Below are 20,605 nucleotides of genomic sequence, written 5' to 3'. Positions count from 1 at the left end.
CAGCACCTATCAGTAGGAGCTGGAAACTGGGGGCTGAAGTGAGGCAAGCCATGCTAGCCTGGGTTCAGTAGATGCCAGATTTTTGAGACCTGGGGGCCAGGGTGCTGGTGGGGCTTAGGTCACTTGGCCAGGGTCCTGTAAGGCAGGTGCTGGGTTTGTCAGCCCCAGGGGTGGGGAATCTGGTAGGGCTTGGGTAGACTGGCCCAGTTCCTGGAGCCCACCTATATATTTGAGTGCTGGGTGGGTGAGCCCCAGGGGCGGGGGATCTGGCAGGGCTTGGGTTGCTTGGCCTAGGTCCTGTGCCCACTTGTGCAGTGGGTGCTGGATTTGTGAGCCCCAGTGGGGCTTGGGTTGCCAGGTTCAGATCCTGGGCCCACCTGTGTGGTGGGTGCTGGGTTCATGAGCTCTGGGGGTTGGGGATCCAGTGGGGTCCAAGTTGCCTGGTTCAGCTTCTTGGGCCCACCTGACAGGGGGGTGCTGGGTTCGTGAGCCCTGGAGGTAAGACATCCAATGAAGCTTGGGTCACTTGGTCCATGAGCCCTGGGGGTCGGGGATCTGGTCATCTCACTTGTATGCTTGGACCCACCTGCGGGAGGGGTGATGGGTTCGTGAGCCACAGGAGTAGGGGAACTGGTGGGGCTCAGGTCACCTGGCTTGGACTCCAGTGCCAGCCCGTAAGGTTGATGCCAGGTCCGTGAGTCCTGGGGGTGGGGCATCCACTGGGGCTCAGATAGCCTGTCCCAAGTCTGGGCACCAGCCTGCAAGAATATGCCCTTCTCAGTGAAAAAGGCAGAGTAGTGGATGCAAACCGTGACGAACATGGAGAATATGGCAGCTCGTTTGGAACTGTAGCAGAAGGAGAACAGCGAACTGGACCACTACCCCAGGCAAAAGATGACATCAAAAATCTGGGTGAATGAAGACTTGAGGTTGACTATGTCAGCCAACGGACTGGGAGGGTTGCATCATTTTTGGTGAAATTGACAGCATTACAGAATTATCCAAACCACTTGGTCAGAACATTCAGAACATGCATACACTGGGACCCTGGGTTGATATCAAGTGGCAGTTCCCCATCCCTGGGTATTGGGACATATGGGAAGCTGGGTATGGCTTTATCCTTCCCCTTCCCCCAGAAACAAGAATAAATAGCAAATTTGGAAACAATGATTTCACCCAGTTATCCCTAACCGTTGCTCTTTCCCATCCTAATCAACCATGTAATTATTATGAAAAAACAAAAAGAATATTTATAGACCCAAACATGGTATAACTAAGTATATATAGATATGCTATAACTATTTTCCTACTAAATTTTCCTATTAAGTAAGAAACATTTAAGGGGCCAGCATTGTGGCACTGTAGGTAAAGATCAAGTTTGCAATGCAGGCATCCCATAGGAACATGTATTTTTGTCCTGGCTGCTGCACTTTAGATCCAGATTGCTGTCAATGGCCTAATAACAGCACAAGAAGATGGGCGAAGTGCTTGCACCCCTGCCAGTCAGGAAGGAGACTTGGATGAACACAGCCCTGGCCTTTGTGGCCATGTGGGGAATGAAAAAGTGGGTGGAGGGTCTCTCCAAGTAACTGTTTCACATAAACGAATACATTTTGAAAATCATTAAATAAAAAAAAATTCTAGCACCACCATATCAGTATATGTGGTAGTTTCCTGATTTTTATAAATTATACTCTCTAGGGGAAATTTAAAAAAAAGGAGCTGCTTACAAGCTAGGCTCTGAAGAAAAGAACCCAAAGGTGTACACATTGGGATCGCTGGCCAGTGCTCCTCACAGGGTTCCAGCTCTAGGCACCCAAAGCCTTTGTTCATGTTTCTTAAATTCAGTGTTCTTCTGTGACTACATGTATTTCACAAATACTTCCATTTGGTGTCATACCCAATTAGGTACACTTATTTCATTCAATATCAATAGCTTTTTAGAGTCAATTTACTGGTTAGTGATTTAAATGACCTAACTGGTCACCCACATAAAGAGGCCGGTTTAATCACAAAACACAAATGAGCATCAAATTTTTATATTTGTACAGAACCAAGGAGGAAATGTGTAATGTATCTATGGACTGAAACACAGTTGTATTTTTAATAGATGGAAAATAAACCATATTTCAAGGAATAAATGTCACCTGTTATGTGAGTCAAAGCCAGAAATTCTATGGCATTACTTCGATGAATACACTGCACTATTTTATGAGTAACATTAGAAATGTTTTTCAAAAGATGACAAATCTTATTAATACATACTCTGTGAAAATGAGTAAAATAAACACTTGTTACACTTTATCTTCATATTTTTAAAAGACCACATTTGTAGTTTATGTTGCTATTTACTCATAACACACATATACCCACTTATCGCCCCCACACACAGGTTCTTCTAGTTTGTCAAAACATAGCATGTCAGCAATATGTTTTATGAAGTACCTTCTAATTTTTCAATAGGTGAAAATGATTAGATCATTCCAGAATGTAAGACAGTCTATAAAAAGTGATTGAGCTTTTCAAAAATGTTATTAAATTCTGTTTCATAACAAGGTGACCCTATGGTTAGATAAAGAAAGATCATGGAACAATAACTACTAAATATATGTGTATGCAGGTTTTGCCTAGATCCAAATAGGGAAGAAAAGAAATTATCAATAAGCTGCTTAGGCTAATTGAGAAAATGTGAGCATGTGCTGGTTATCAACTGATAAGAAGGAATTACCACTAACCTTCTTATATTGGTAACAGTATTTTTGGTATTCTTCCCAGGTGCATACTAAATATCTAGTGTTGAAATGTGAAGATGCCCACAACTCATAAAGTTTAGAAGGGAAATAAGAGCAGATTTCTGAGCTTCTCTAATGTGTTCATTCATTTACACAAACTGATGTGACACTATGTAAAAGTCTCAAAAATACCAAAGATTTCAAAAATTAGATGGCACAAGTACCTGAGCTTTTATCTCCCGTCTCCTAGGATGTGCAACATCAGGAAGCTGGAACTGGAAGCACAGCCAGTACTCAAATCTAGGGTTTTGCTACACGAAGTGAGCGGAGCAAGTGATATCTTAAGTGCTACACCAAATATCCATGCTCTAATATTCTACGTTCTAACAGACTTTCTCTGGGGGGAAGGATGGGAGCAGGAGTGGCTGTCCTTGGATTACACCATGGTACTAACAATGGCGTTCACGGCTATGAAATAAGTCAGCAGAACATTGCTATACCAGGATATTATTGGACAGTTTCTCTGAAAAGTGTTTACTCCACGAGTCAACGTGTATAACTATCAGAGGAGTTAGAGCAGACCTGCAGTAACACTTTTTCTATTACTGTTTCTCTAGTGCTTCATCTATATCAAAGAACATAAAGGATAACATCAAAAACAATCGCAGCTTTTAGCAAACATGTCTCTTCATCTCTGCTGATACAGATCAACTATTATTCAGAACAGGATTTGAACCAGTTCAAGCTGAATGCATTTAGAAATGATTCATAAGATAGCTTTGTGATATCCAAAGGTTATTTGAAGCTGCATTTTTAGAAAAAAAAATGAAAGAAAAGTAGGGAAAAATGTTACAATTGTTTTCATTATCATCTTAGATTTTAAAAAAGCCAAAGATTCTAAGATTTGTTTATATTTCTGATAAATCCCCCTGCGGTTTTTTAGAGAAATACCATTAAATAACGTGTGTTTGAACTCTGGCAAACAAACAATGGTTTCATCAGTCATTTCCTTTTTAAGCTGCTACATTTCTAGCTAAAAAATGCAAACCAATTAAGTGCAATTTGAACAGTTAAAATTACACTGTACTGTAAAATTGGCTGTACTGAGGCCTATGTTACGTTAGCAAAAATGTGACTATTATACAGTAGCTAGCAATCAAATCCCTATTTGGTGCCAGGCACTGTTCTAGGCACAGGAGAAGCAATAATGGAAAACAGTCCACCCTTCTAGAGTTTACATTCCTGCATTGGATGATACAATAAAAATAACAAGTATGTGGTATTTTAGCAGATACAAGGATGTTGGAGTGGTGCAAGTTCATAGTTTTGAATATTATTCACCTCAGAAAATAACAAAAGAAACAGTTATAAAAATTTTAAAGTTTTAATATCTGAGGCCAACATTGTGGCATAATGGGTAAATTTTTCTGTTGTAACACCAGTATCTGATATAGGTGCTGGCTCATGTTCTGGCTGGAAAACTTCAAATGCATTGTCTTGCTGATGGCCTGGGAAAACCAGTGGAAGATGTCCTAACAGCCTGACACCCTCCTATCCATGCAGGGGACCTGACAAGAATTCCTGGTTCCTAATTTTGATTTAGAACAGCTCTAGCCATTGTGATCATCTGGGAAGTAAACCAAAGAATGAAAATATCTTTGACTCTGGCTGGAACACTTTCCATTAAATAAACAAATCCTTTAAAAAAAGTTTTAATTCTTTGTTTACTATAGCTTATTTGCCAGAGTCATGCTGTTTTTAAACAAGTGAAAATAAACTCTGCATTCACTGTCCTTTCGTTCTCTTATTGCTATGAATCCATTCTGTTCAAAATCCAGCCATTTCTATGCCCTCAAAAGTGTAGAAGATCTCCAATCTTTAGGTTCTGATCCTGGCCTATTTTTATAAATCATAGCATCAAATTGTTAAGTGCCTGCATGTATATCCGATGTCCCAAACATATCTTTATCTACAGTTAAATTTATCCAAATAAAAAATATCAACAGAAGTAAGCCATGCAAGTGACCTCAGGTACTAATTCCTAAATAATTTCTTTCTCAACTTGATTTTGAACATATTTTGGACACTGTCAGACAAAGACCTAGAGCCCTGAATTTTTAAAAAGCAGTTATCTTTTAGTCCTTAGAAGAAGTGAAATTACAGTATGGTTAATTGTTTGTAGAATAAAGTAATGTGCCAATCTAAGTGATAAATAGCATTTTGGCTCCATTTGAAATGGTGGGCTTTATTTTCCTAAAACGGATTATTGAAATGAAGGAGACAATAGTGATCAGGTCACTATGTCAAATAACTTATAGAGTATTAAATAAATTCAACCTTTGAAGATTATTTCAAAAGCTGTTTAAGACATGAATCAGAATTCCCAGTGGTATAAAAGTCTTTCGGGTGAAAGGATAACAGAATATTAAATTAGAAAATTTAGGAAGAGCTAGCAATCAACAAGGGAAAAGAGCAACTCACAAAGGAAACATACTGAAATGGCTAGCTTACATATTAACAAAAACTCCAGTTCAATAATAACCTGAAAGCCGCATTTTCAAATTATCATGAAATATCACTTTTTACACACCCAACTAGCAATCATTCAAAAAATAAAAATATCTTGGATTAGCAAAGGCAGCAGAGATGAGCACAATCATAAGCCCTTCTGCAGAGCCACACAAAAATTAAGCTAAAGATTCCAGTAATTTTAGCCATTTGTTTCACTTTCAGAAATTCTCCTATAGGAATGTTAGAGAGATGAGCAGATAATAAGGCATCAGAGACTTAAGTATGGTAAATAAAAAATGTAAGAAAGTGCAATTAGAAAGGAAGGAAGGGGCCACGGCACGATGGCGCAAGTGGTTAAGGTCCTCACCTTGCACGCCCTGGATCCCATATGGGCCCTGGTTCTATCCCAGCAGCCCTGCTTCCCTTCCAGCTCCCTGCCTGTGGCCTGGGAAAGCAGTTGAGGACAGCCCAAAGCTTTGGGACCCTGCACCCACGTAGAGACCCAGAAGCTGCTCCTGGCTTTGGATCGGCATAGCATTGGCCGTTGCGCTCACTTGGGGAGTGAATCATCGGACGGAAGATCTTCCTCTCTGTCTCTCCTCTCTGTATATTTGCCTTTCCAATAAAAAAAAATAATAATAAAAATAAATCTTTTAAAAAAAAAGGAAGGAAGGAAGGAAGAAAGAAAGAAAGGTAGAAATAAAGGAAGGAAGGAAGGAAGGATGGATGGATTTATATTACAACCACAAACTGGATGAGAACCACTGAAAGTAAAATTATTTGGGCAATTATATAAAAAGTAAGGATTAGGGCCCGGCGCGGTGGTGCAAGTGGTTAAAGGTCCTCGCCTTGCACACCTGGGATCCTATATGGGCGCCGGTTCTAATCCCGGCAGCCCCGCTTCCCTTCCAGCTCCCTGCCTGTGGCCTGGGAAAGCAGGTGAGGACGGCCCAAAGCTTTGGGAACCTGCACCCGCGTGGGAGACCCGGAAAGAGGCTCCTGGCTTCGGATCGGCATAGTATCGGCCCGTTGTGCTCACTTGGGGAGTGAATCATCGGATGGAAGATCTTCCTCTCTGTCTCTCCTCTCTGTATATCTGCCTTTCCAATGAAAAAATAATAAAAATAAATCTTTAAAAAAAAATTTAAAAAAAGTAAGGATTAAAAATGTAGCAAAAGATTAAGCTGTACTTGCTATTCAGAACTCATTTTACAATAAAAGTCTTCCTTCCTACAGACTGCCAGCTTTACACATCTTCAGGAACAAGTCACTACAGACAACGAGAAGTATGCCACTCTCTACTGTATTTTTATGTGCTAAATTCTTATTTCAACAGTACAGGGTTTTAGGTCCCAAGAACAGTTCCTGGTACTATTCCCACCCAGTTCAGTGTACTGCAGTTTGTAACGAATAAGCACTTAACTCATTCTGCCACGTATAACAGGTAGACCTGTCATATTCTCCCAGAAGACACTTAAAAGAACCTTTACTATTGTCAGCAACCTCATTCACTCATTCGCAGTTAGTATGTTGTATAAAAATGTCATTGTAAAATCAAATTATGTTTGAAAACTGGTAAATAGGAGGCAGAACAGGAAAAGGGGGAAAAAACTCAGGAATTTATCTTGTCTGTCACAACAGTATTTCAAATGACAAAAGAGATGATGTGATTGCCTTTTTCTACAAAAAAAAAAAATCCCAATTAATAATATATGCAGAAAAGCCACAGATACATATCACATATTCCCACCTTCTACTAAAATAATGGGTGTGGGTGCGATAATGGTCATTACAGCTATTAAAATCACTGGAGTGCATTAGAGTTGATGACCCATGCTGAGGAAAAGTGGGCTGCTAATTGATCAATTTTAACATAAAAGAAAGAGAGCTTAAACTATGTATTTCCTAACAAACTAAAACACACAGCAACATCTAAGAAGCATTCCTGACACTGCTTGACCCAGTGAAGCCTGAACTTTCATTTAGGCACTGAATGTAACTATATGCCAGGGGAATACATGGACAGGGTACTCCACTAGCAACATGGAGATAGAATCAGGAAAATGCAGACTAAAATTCAAAATTTTAAAAAGGAGACAGAAGATTGAATCAGTAAATAAATCCCTCCCAACCAAGAAAAGTTCTGGGTCAGAGGGCTTCACTGCAGAATTCTACCAAATGTTTGAAGAAGAAACATTTAAACCCCAATCCTCCATAAGCTAGTCCAAACAACAGAAAGAGAAGTGATTTTTCCAAATTCTTTCTATGAAATCCTATCACCTTAATACCAAAGCTAGACAGAGACATAACTGAAAAACAGAACTACAGACCATTATCCTTGATGATCAGAGACAAAAAGATCCTCAACAAAACACTAACCATCAGGATCCAATGGCACATCAGCCGATCATTCACCCAGACCAGCGGGGACTTATGCCTGAATGCAGAGATGCTTTAATATCCACAAATCAATAATTGTGACATACCACATCAGCAAAATGAAAAATAAAAACCATATGATCATTTCAATAGGTGCAGAGAAAATCCAGTACCACTTCATGCTAAAAATGTTAAATAAGACAGGCACAGAAGGAACATTCCACAACACATGAATATACAAAATACTGGATATACAAAATATCCAATACCGGCATTATACTAAATGGGAAAAGACTGGAAGCTTTTGCACTAGGATCTGGAACTAGAAAAGGATATCCACTGTCTGCACTGCTATTCGATACAGCATTGGAAGTCCTGGCTAAAGCTATTGAATGGTAAAACAGGAAAAGAAATGAAAAGGAATCCAAATCATAACTGAGGAATTAAAATACCTGTTTGCAGATGACATGATTCTACATAGCAGAAGTAAAAGATTTGATCAAGAGGCTATTGGAGGGCCCAGCGGTAGCCTAGTGGCTAAAGCCTCGCCTTGAACACCCTGGGGTCCCATATGGGTACCGGTTCTAATCTCGGCAGCTCCACTTCCCATCCAGCTCCTTGCTTGTGGCCTGGGAAAGCAGCTGAGGATGGCCCAAAGCTTTGGGATCCTGCACCCTTGCGAAGTTCCTGGATCTTGGCTTCGAATCAGCACAGCTCCGGCCATTGCAGTCACTTGGGGAGTGAATCATCGGACAGAAGATCTTCCTCTCTGTCTCTCCTCCTCTTTGTATATCTGACTTTCCAATAAATAAATAAATCTTTAAAAAAAAAAGAGGCTATTGAAACTCATAAGAGAACTTGGAAGGGTAGCAGGATACAAAATTATTGAACACAAATTGATGGCAGTAGTATACACAAGTAAGTCCATGGGTGAGAAAAAAACTTCTAAGTACAGAATTAACCTAACCCAAGATGTGGAAGTACTTTTGATTAAATTAACAAAATAGTAAAAAAAGAAAGAGAAGAATATATTAAAAGATGTAGAAACTTATATCATGGATCGGTAGGATGAACATCAGCAAAATGTCCATATTACCAAAAGTAACATACAGATTGAATGCAATTCCAACCAAAATCCTAACAACATTCTTCTCCGAACTAGAAAAGATGATATAAAAGTTCAACTGGAAACACAAAAGACCATGAATAGCTAAAGCTATCCTGAAAAATAAAAACTGAACTAGAGGAATCACAATTCCAGACCTCAAGACATACTGCAGAGCACTGGTCATCAAAAACAGTCTGGTACTGATAAGGAAACAAAGATGATCAAGGGAACAGAACAGAAATCCCAGAAGGGAGCCCACACATGTACAGCCAACTAATCTTCAATAAGAGAATTGAAAATAATCCAGGGAAATGGCCTGGTCTCTTCAACAAATGCTGTTAGGACAACTAGATAGCAGCCTGCAGAGGTAAGAACCAAGACCCCACCTGTCATCTTACACAAAAATCAGGTCTAAATGGATCAATGACCTAAATCTGTACCCAGAAACCATTACACTCTTGGAAGAAAACACAGGAAGCATTCTTCAAGATAGAGGAATCGGGAAAGACTTCTTGAAAAAAGACACCAAAAGCACAGGTAGTCAAAGTCAAAACAAACAAATGGGACTACAAAGCTAAAAAGCTTATGTACAGCAAAGGAAATGATCAATAAAGTGAAGAAGCAACCAGTAGAATGGGAGAAAATCTTTGCACACTGCACAACCAATAGGGGACTAATGTCCAGGATTTACAAAGAGCTTCAGAAACTCAACAACAGCAAAATAAACAATCCTGTGAAGAAATGGGCAAAGGAAATGAGCATTTTTCAAAAGCACAAATTCAAATGGCTAATAGACAGATGAAAAAATGCTCATGCTCCCAAGCTGTCAGGGAAATATAAATGAAAATCACATTGTGGTTGCACCTAACTCTAGTGAGATTGGCCTACATTCAGAACTCCACTAGAAATACCTGCTGGTGTGGATATGGGAAGAAAGGTACCCTCCTTCACTGTTGGTGGGAGTGGAGGGTAGTACAGGGGAGTAGACAAAGAAAATGTGGTACATTTACTCCAAGAAACACTACTCAGCCATTGAAATGAATTAAATTCTACCATTTGCAACCAAATAATTCAACTAGAGCCCATTATGCTCAGTGGTACAAATATCATATGTTCTCTCTGATATAAGGCAACATTCATGTAAAATACAAGATCAATAGCCATTTCAATACTGTTTTTGCTAAATCTGAGAAGAACTGATGTTATTATTTTCATTCATTTAAAACAGTTTTTAATTTCTCATTGACTCATAGGTCACAGAGTAGCATCATTTGGTTCAAAGGGTTTTTGATTTTCTTTTGCATTTATTCAGTGACACATTGCTCATTTAGCAGCATGTTACTTAACTTCACGTTGTTAATTCTACTTTTTCTTCCTGTTGTTGATTTTTTAATGCATTTTAATTTAAGGGGATGTATAGTAACTGTGTAATAAAGACTATCATATTCAGGTGCGAAGATACAATGCATTACGCATCTCTACTTCTAAATCAAAGAAGCGATCCCAATGTTAAATATATCTTCACAAAAGGATGCTGGACTGTCTGCCATTGTGTGTAGCTATAATGTCAGGATACACTTAAATATTCAAATAATGGAATTATGACTGTTTTTGAAAAACTATACTACTGTAATGTTATAGGGGAAATCAATGGGAGGTGGTGTGGAAGGGAGAAGGGAAATCCCAGAACCTATGGAACTATATAATAAAATAATAAAACACATTTAATAATAATGAAGATTCTAGTAAACAACCTAATATCAGAACACAAAAAGGTAGAGAAGAATAATCAAATCCAAATTAGTTGATTATTAAAGAAAAAAGAAAGATCTACATAAATTTTTAAATTGCAAGTAATCTTAACACAGAAATATAAAGGATCACTCTAGGGAGTATAATAAATAATTGTAAATTAACAAACAGAAATGGATAAATTTCAGGACATATACAACTTCCACAATGGAGCCATGAGGATATAAGACAATAGGAATAAATTAATAATAAGCTGCAGGATGGGAGTCTTTAATGCTTAGAACCCAAAATAAGAAAAGTCAAGTAATAGATGCCTTCACTGTTGCATGTTAGTTTCAAATAACTTCTTTTTCAAACTATATTAATATAATGAAAGGAAGGGAACATTCTACATTTACTCTGCAAACTAGGATTAGTCTAAAACCAAAATCAGAACATAGCAAGAAAAGAAAACCACAACAAAACTTCCCTTTTTGAATACAAAAACAAACAAAAATTTCAATAAAATAATTGTGAATAAAATCAGAAAGCCCATAAATAAGATTACCCCGCACAATCATGTGGAATCTATTCCAAAGACTGAAGGATGTTTCACCATACTAAATTGAATAAGCACAGCTTATCACATTCACAAAATTACGGATAGGGGCTTGGTGTCATATTTCATCACGCTAATCCTACACGTGCAAGCCCCATAATCGTGTAAGCGTGCCAGTTTGTATCCTGGTTGCTCCACTTCCCATCCAGCTCTCTGCCTGTAGTCTGGGAAAGCAGTGATGGATTGTGCAAGTCCTTGGGACCCTGCACCTGGTGTTGGAGACCTAGAAGAAGTTCCTTGCTCCTCGTTTCAGATCTGCTTGACTCTGACTTTGCAGCCATTTGGGGAATGAACCAGCAGATGGAAAAGCTTTCATTCTGTCTCTCCTTCTCTCTGTAAATCTGCTTTTCCAATAAAACTAAGTAGATCGTTAAAAAACAAAACCCACAGAATACAGGATATAAAAACAAAATCATCTAATTAGACACAGATAAAGCATTGCCCAGAATTACTTCATGATAAAAAGTCTGAGAATAACACAAACAGGCACAGAAGTAATGTACCTAACAGGGTAGAGACCAGAAATAAAAAACTCAGAGCTTACACCACACCAAGCGGGGAAAAGCTGAAATCGTTTTCTCTAACACGAGGAACAAGACAAACGTGTCCATTTTCATCATTTATTTTGGAAAGGTAACGGAAGTCTTAGCCAAGCAATTAGATAAGACACAGAAATAAGAGGTACTCAGTTAGTCAAGGAGGAGGTCAAATAATCCGTGACATGATTTTATATAAAAAAAGATCAATTAGTAAAGAAAATCACAAAAATGTAGCTAAAGTGACAAAAGAAATTTGGTAATGTACAAGGTATAAAATCAACATTTAAGATATGTTTGACTTCACATAGCAGCTACCAGAAAGTAAAAAAAAGAAATCTTCAGAATAAATTTGAGAAGAGAAGTAAAAATCGCTTCTCGGCCTTTTGGCTAAGATCAAGTGAGAAGAGAAGTAAATGACTTGTATAATAAAATTACAAAATGCTGACAAAAGAAACTGAAGATGATACACATGAAATGAAAAAAGTTCTTATGTCCTGGAGTTGAAGAATTAACTTTATCAAAATGTTCATAACTTCCAAAAAAATCAATATATATAGTGTAATGCCTAGATAAAATACCAATTTACATGCTTCAACAAATTAAATCCAAAATCAAATATGTGTGGCACCACCAAAAGAAATTCAAATAGTTAATGTTATTCTGAGCATTATTAATATCTGTCTTCAAAGCATCCTACCTAGCTTTGGCAATGAAAATATTGGCATTAAAACAAAAACAGAACAACGACACGTAACAGAAAACCTAGATATAAATACCTATGTTTGTAGCCAACAGATTGTGGACAATGGTAACTTGTACATGTATTGAAAGTATCTTCAACACATAGTGTTGATTAAACTAGTTATCCATATGCAGATGAAAGAAAACAGACCCTCACTTCTTACACTATGAAAAAATAATCCAAGATGGATCACAGATGGAAACTGAAACTACAGTACTTTGAAACAAGAAGCAAACACTGAAAAAAAGTTTCAGGACATTTGTCTGGGCAAAGATTTCTTTTGGCTGTGACTCCCAAAATACAGGCAACAAGTAATATCTGATAAAGAAGACGAGAACAAATGAGAGAAAACATATGTAAATGATCTGACAACACATTAATTTCTAGAATGTATAAAAAATGAAATCATTACATAGCAAAAAATAAATATTCCAATTACAAACAGCTAGGAGTTAAAGAGACATTTCTCAGGAAGATAGGAAAACTGCTCAGAGGTACATGAAACAATGTGCAAACCACCAATCAATAGGAAAGCATAACGGAAACCACAATGAAGTATCATTTCATTCTGATTTGAATGGATCTTACAAAAAAGAAATTAAACTAGAAAATGTCACTAAAGATACAGAGAAAAGGGGACATTCACGTATTGTTGATGAGAATGTAATTTTACAATGTGGTCATCATAGAAAACAGTATTGCAGTTCCTTTAAAAAAAAACAACTAGAAATAAAGCTGTTATATGATCTCTAGCACTGCACTACTGAGCTTCTATCTAATGTTACTAAAATCATATGTTAAAAAGGCATGTTTATTGCAGAATTGGTCACGAAAGTAAAGATAAATTATTACAAAAATTTACTGCCTAATGAATGCATAAAGGAAATGTAACAAAAATACAGCATGGAACATTTTTCAGTATTAAGAAAAAATGAAATTACATCAGTTGTGGCAATATGGATGAAACTGGAGTACTCAATGTGAGGTGACTGACAGAAAGAAATTCTCAGTTATGCAAGGGTTCTTCTCAGAGTTCATGGAAAAATGGAATTAAAGATAAGCTCATTCAGCATAAATTTAAAAATAGATGTGTAATTTAAAAAAATATTTTCATATTTACTTGAAGGGCAGAGACAGAGAAGAGATAGAAAGGTAGAGTAGACTAGCCAGGTTAGGCCACATCAGGCCAGTCAAGCCAAAACCAGCAGCCTTGAACTCTACTGCTGTCTCCCAAGGAAATGGAAGGGGGATAAACAATGGTGCTACATTCTGCTGGTTTTTTCCAGACCTTTAGTAGGGAGCTGGATCAGAAGTGGAGCAGCCAAAACTCAAAATGGTATTCATATTGAGAAGCTGGCATCTCAAGCAGTACTTTAATCACAGCACAGTCACCCCGAGCCTCCACCAAATGTAGTCTTTAGATTGTATTCATTTGAAAGGCATTTAGAGAGAGAGATACAGAGATACAGACCTTCTAGCTGCCTGTTGACTCCCCAAATAACAAGGACTGGGCAGGATCAGGGAGAACCCAGGACTTTCATTTAGATCTCCCATGTGGCTGTGAGAGCACAAGCATGTGGGCCATCCTGAACTGGTTTCCCAGAACTAAAGACAGAAGTGGGAGAGCCAGAGCTCCAAATGGCACCCATGTGGGATGTGCATGCTGCAAGTGAGGCCACAACCCCAGCCCGCTCACCCCCATAATTATTTATATATGGATTTTCCGTGAACTTACGAAGCAGCTTTGGATGTGGAAGCTAAAACATGATATTACAGAAGTAGAAAGTAGAACAGTGGCTATCAGAATCTAGGGAGGGTACAGATGAAAACAAATATTTCATATTTTTGCAACTCACCTGCTGTAAAATCTTCAGTCATATCAATAAATGCATGAGAATGTGGAATTCGCATTTTGCTTTCAGTTGTCAATGCAGGATGCCAAGATAAATTTCTGCATAGGAACACAAAAATCACATTGTTAAGATAAATATCTAATGAACATAGTTTGAAAATGCAAAAATATTCATGCATGTAAAATATTTTGAAGTTATTTTGAAATATATTCCACATATCATAAACCCCACTCTTTTATAGTTATCATGGTTATTAGTGTGTTTGCAATATACCAACATCTTTCAACCTGAAAACATTTTTATCATAACCAATGAAAAACCCACATTCACTGGTCCCTCTCTAATTCCCCCTCCTTCTAGCACCTAGAAACTAGTAATTTGCCTTCCATCTCTATACTTTTCCCTATTTAGGATATTTCCTATAAGTGGAATCACACAAAAAAGAACTTGTGGGATCTCACTTTCACTTAGATTGCTTCAGAATATTTCAGTATTTCTGCTCTCTTTATGGTGGAATAATATTCTATTATCTGGCTATGCATATATATTTTTAGATAATAATTTGTATTTATTTATTTTTAATGGTTTACTTTAATTTTGTTGGAAAGTCAGACATACAGAGAGGAGGAGAGACAAAGAGGAAGATCTTCCATCCGATGGTTCACTCCCTAAGTGGCCACAACGGGCAGGTGCTGATCTGATCTGAAGCCAGAAGCGAGAAGCTTCTTCCAGGTCTCCCACATGGTACAGGTTCCCAAGACTTTGGGCCATCTTTGACTGCTTTCCCAGGCTACATGCAGGGAGCTGGATGGGAAGCAGGGCTGCTGGGATTGGAACTGGCGGCCTAATGGGATCCCAGCATGTGCAAGACGAGGACTGTAACCGCTAGGCTACACTGCCAGGCTAAATAATAATTTTTATCTTAAAGGTAGATTTTACAAAGAGAAGGAGAAGTACAGAGAAAGCTCTTCTTTCTGCTGGTTCACCCCTCAAATAGTTGTAATGGCCGGAGCTGAGTCTATCTGAAGCCAGGAGCCAGGAACTTCTAGTTCTCCCATGCAGGTGCAGGGTCCGAAGGCTTAGGGCCATCCTCCACTGTTTTCCCAGGCAACAAGGAGGGAGCTGGACGGGAAGTGGAACAGCCAGGACACAAAGTGGTGCCATATGAAATTCTGACACTTGCATGCTGAGGATTAGCCAGATAAGCTGTATCATGCCAGCTCTAGATCACCCATCGTTTTTCCAGATTTTATTTATTTTTATTGGATTTACAGAGAGAAAGGCTGTACATATTTTGTGCATCCACTCATCCGCTGATGAGCATTTTGATATGCTTCGCCTTGGGTCAGACCTGGCTGCTGCATGCCTCGTGTGACTGAACAAGCAGAGTGGAGTTTGCTCTTGGGTGCATACGCACTCGTGTTTTCTTTCTTTCTCTCTGCCTTCATCACTCAAACAATATTAAAAACACTTGTAAATGAAAACTGTGAAAGTTACATAGGGGTACATCTTCATGATCATTGATTTGACATCAGGCTATTAAATCTGACACTTAAGAATTAAGCAACAAAAGAAGAAAAAAGATTATTAAACCAATCAAAGTTGAAAACATCTGTGCAACAATGGACACAATCAAGAAAGTAAAAACACACACTAATGGAATGGGAGAAAATACTTGCAAATCATACACACAGATCTAGTAACTAGACTGTAAAAGTAGTTTCCCAACTCAAAGACAGAAAGACAAACTAATTTCAAATTTGACAAAGGGCTAGACATTTCTTCAAAGAAGAAATATATACAACCATCAAACACATCAACAGACAATATTACCAGGCACTAGGGGAATGAAAATCAGAACTACAATGAGAAATTAACTCAAAACTATTAGGATAGTAATAACAACAATTAAAAAAAAAAACCAGAAATTTATGCATTGCTGTTAGGAATGTAAGGAACTCGGCCCAGTATGATAGCCTAGCAGCTAAACTCTTTGCCTTGAATGCACTGGGATCCCATATGGAAGCCAGTTCTAATCCCAGTGGCACCGCTTCCCATCAAGGTCCCTGTTTGTGGCCTGGGAAAGCAGCTGAGAATGGCCAAAATCCTTGGAATCCTGCATCTGCATGGGAGACCTGGAAAATCTCATGGCTTCTGATCGGCTCATCTCTGGCCATTGAAGCCACTTGGGGAATATCTTCCTCTCTCTCTCTCCTCCTCTTTGTATATCTGCCTTTCAAACAAATATAAATAAATCTTTTTACAAAAAGGAATGTAAAGTATTGCAGCTGCTTTAGAAAATTGTTTGGCAGCTCTTTAAAAAGTTAAATTTAGAATTACTACATGAAGTTACATTTCTACACCTAAGTATAAACACAAAACAGATGAAAATAAGCATCTAAACAAACACTTTTACATGAGTTCTTTTAGTAGAGCTATTCACAACATCAAAAAGTAGAACTATAGCATACAACCAGTAACAGTGTGTTACATAGATAAAATGTCATGCAAGTGACCCTTGGTTTTCTACCTATGCTGTCATAGTTGGTGCAGAATGAAAATGTTAAAACAAAAATTGCATCTCTACTGCACATGTGCAGATTATTTTCTTGTCATTTAATTTTAAAAAAATTGTGGACAAACTTACATTTTAATAGGTATTACAAATTACATTCTATTCTATGGCCATGCTACCCTGAATGTGCCCAATTCTATTTCATCCCAGAAGCTAAGCAGAGTCAGGCCAGGTTAGTACTTGGATGGGAGATAATTTACATTCTATTGGGTATTACAAATAACCTCCAGATGGTTTAAAGTATCAAAAAATTATGTATGTTATACCAAAATATTTTGCCATTATATAAGGGACAAATTTGGGGACTGTAGGGTATGTATGTAGGGAGGGAGAGGGTGTGGCTGACAGTCCTGGAACCAGGCCCTATGGATTCCAGGGGATAATATAGACAGAATGGAATATTACTTGGCTATAGAAGGACTGAAAAACTGATACATAGTACAATATGGATGGACCTGACACAGGCAGGATATGAAAACAGGCAGAAACAAAAGAGAACAGAACATATGGACAACTACCCCAGCCAAATGGTGACAGCAAATATCTGGATGACTGGAGACTATAAAGTTCATGGTGTTCATGTCTATAAGCCAATGGAAATTGGAAGGGATCCCTCATCCAGTGATCAGTGAGACTGACAGCATTCAGAGACTATCACATCCATCTGGGCAGAACTTTTGGAACATGCACCATTGTGACTCTGGGTTGCTACCAGGTGGCCCTTCCCAATCCTCAGGTACTGGGGATGACTGGGAGACCGAGTATGGTCTATCCCCTTATCTCCCCTCTCCCCAGCAGAAATGGGAAGAAGATATAGAAAGCTTGGAAACAATGATCACAGCCACTTCTCCCTAAACCTGGATCCTTCCCACCCTGATCTACTATGTAAACATAAACTAAAATAAAAACAGAAATTAAAAAAAAAATTCTACACTCACATCCCATAAAGGCAGTAGCTACCTTAGGCTTTATATGTGGAGAAGAAGGGATTGTTTGCTTTGGTTGTATCCTTTAAGAACAGCTAAAACTCGATGAATTTACCTGGACAATATGATGCTGGACACTATGCTTGGTATACACTTGCAATGAAAGAATCTTGACTGAATTTGAAATGTAACACAGCAACAAGGTGGAGGAATCCACCATGGGAAGAGGGTATGGGGAGGGGTTGGGGGAATCCCAGAGCCTATGAAGCTGTGTCACATAATTCAATGTAATTAATAAAAATAAATAAATAATTTTTAAAAAGTCCAGGAAAAAAAACCCAGCTAAAACTGAATATATGTATATATATATATATATATACATGCAATTATGCATCAGAATTAGGTCACCTAAAAATTCATAGATGAAAATAAAAATCATTTTTCTTTATACCATTAAAGTTGCTCTGTGTAAACTTTTAGCAATAAGAATCTTAACATATTTTTAAGCAACTGAATTCATTTATACTCTAATCTTTTCATATTTGTGTTCAACTGTATTTGAAGGTTAAGGTTACAATTACAAACTTCTCTGATTATAAAGGAAGAAGCAGCAAAGATGAGAAAATGGCAGCTCTAAACTATGTTGAGTCTATCTTGTGACATTTTTTGACCTGTGTAGAAGATTTCAGTTGTAAGCTTCTCCCCGCCACAGAAAACATAAGAATGGCAACATGTAATACTAGATATCCTCACCCTTCATCTCAAAGAATAGTATTTATCAAAGGATGAAATTAAATAGAATTAATGTCAACAGTAATTTTTGGTTGCCCATAGTAACCACTCTTTGACATGCCTGCCTGGTAATCCACCCAATTTTCAATTATTATTATTTGAGAGCCAATAAAACCAGGTATTAGGAGACAAGCATGGCATGAAGAAGCTGTTTGGCCAAAATTATTATTTATTGTTATTTAGTCCAGTGCCCTTCCAACATTTTTTCTTAGATATACTCTGAAAGGACTTTGAATATCTATGTAGTCCCGAATTTACAAATCCATTTCTAATACAATGATCTAGCACTTTTCATACTGTAGTTTCAATATAGATGATCTCTGAAGTTAATAGAATTATTGCAAGGTTAACATAAAATAATAAACAATTACTTTCAAACATGTATCTAATGGAATATAAATACAAAATGGAGTCATTATTTGTAAAGATCCAAAAAACCAAGTCTGTAATATCCAGAAATGTTGTACTTTTCCCTAAATCCTTTAATTTGAACTTCTATTTAAGTTTTATAAAAAATTTCATTATGAAGTAAAATGTTTTAAAAATCTTAAGTCTTACTAGTAACAAATTATTTTTTTAAAGATTTATTTTATTTTTATTGGAGAGGCGGATATACAGAGAGGAGGAGAGGCAGAGAGGAAGATCTTCTGTCCAATGATTCACTCCCCAAGTGAGTGCAATGGTCGATGCTATGCCGTCCGAAGCCAGGAGCCTCTTCCGGGTCTCCCACGCGAGTGCAGGGTCCCAAAGCTTTGGGCTGTCCTCGACTGCTTTCCTGGGCCACAGGCAGGAAGCTGGAAGGGAAGTGGGGCTGCCGGGATAGAACCGGCGCCCACATGGGATCCCAGGCGTGCAAGGTGAGGACCTTAACAACTGCGCCACGGCGCCGGGCCCACTAGTAACAAGTCTTAACATAAATTTTCTGAGCAAAATTATGTCTGAAATCATTGTTTTTTAAAAAATGCTTCTAATGTTTATAAAGATCTATTTGAAAATTAATGAGTTTACTAGTGTCTAATTTTTGAAAATGCATATAGTTTGATAATTACTAAAGGTACGATTTGAAGAGAAGTATATATTTTGAAAAAAAACAGATGAGTTGTAAACGTCATGCATATATGTGTATGTATGTGTGTTAATGCTAGGAGTAAGATCCAGCTGAAAGCCTATTCCTATTTTTCATTTTTACAGATATAAATGTTAAGAAACCTTGTTGATTTGGCCCAGCATGATAGAATAGTGGTTAAAGTCCTTGCCTTGCACGTGCCGGGATCCCATATGAGCGCCGGTTCTAATCCTGGTGGCCCCACTTCCCATTCAGCTCCCTGCGTGTGGACTGGGAAAGCAGTCCAGGACGGCCCAAAGCCTTGGGACCCTGTACCCATGTAGGAGACCAGGAAGAGCTCCTGGCTTCTGGCTTCGGATTGCCTCAGCTCCAGCCGCTGTGGCCGCTTGGGGAGTGAACCATTGGACAGAGATCTTCCTCTCTGTCTCTCCTCCTCTCTGTATATCTGACTTTCCGATAAAAATCAATAAATTTTAAGAAAAAAAGAAAAAGAAACCTTTTTGAGGTAGATTGGTAAGTATGAATGAACAGGCATTTATTATAGCAATGATTCAATTCTTTGTCCAGTTACATTGAAGTGGAAATCGGCTGGTGTGTGGCTAAAAACCAAGCTTACAAGGGCCCAGCAGTCACACGGTAAGACCAGCAGATAAGGAAAGCCGGCTTTAACAACTCGGGGTTTTCCCAGGCTTGTCATAGCCCCAAAGCTAACTGCTGTGTATTTGCTTCTGTACCCCTATTGCTTGCCCTAACCAGTGCCAAATAGTTCATGCAACTGCTCTATAAAAAACAGTGACAGGAAGAGGACCAGGGCCCGAGCATTTTGGAGTGATCCAGCCTGGTGCCCTCTGGAGTAAATCAATGTTAATTCCTTTCCACAAGTGGTTACTCAATCTCTGGTGGTTGGTTTTCACAATATGCTTGAAAATCAATTATGTGTTACCAGAATTTATTGCAAAGGTCTTCTTTGAAACCTTTGAAAGGAAGGAATCAGAAAGGCTGACTTGCAAAAAGATATAAGAATCCATTCAT

At 38.2% G+C, this 20,605-nt stretch overlaps 1 protein-coding gene across 2 annotated transcripts in view; it reads right to left on the bottom strand.

Moving 5' to 3' along the window:
- The window catches only part of ITFG1 (integrin alpha FG-GAP repeat containing 1), a 187,945-nt gene that overhangs the window by 153,370 nt on the left and 13,970 nt on the right, over positions 1–20,605 (bottom strand). For both annotated transcript variants that reach the window (XM_040982758.1, XM_040982759.1), the window contains exon 6: positions 14,218–14,312. In XM_040982758.1, the coding sequence (XP_040838692.1) occupies positions 14,218–14,312 (95 nt within the window). The remainder of the gene's footprint in view (positions 1–14,217; positions 14,313–20,605) is intronic.

This window comes from Ochotona curzoniae, unplaced genomic scaffold, assembly GCF_017591425.1.
Source record: "Ochotona curzoniae isolate NIBS_2020 unplaced genomic scaffold, NIBS_Ocur_1.0 contig_3622, whole genome shotgun sequence".
Lineage (NCBI taxonomy): Eukaryota > Metazoa > Chordata > Mammalia > Lagomorpha > Ochotonidae > Ochotona > Ochotona curzoniae.
Note: the sequence above shows the minus strand (reverse complement) of the source record. Positions and strands in the feature narration are given on the sequence as shown.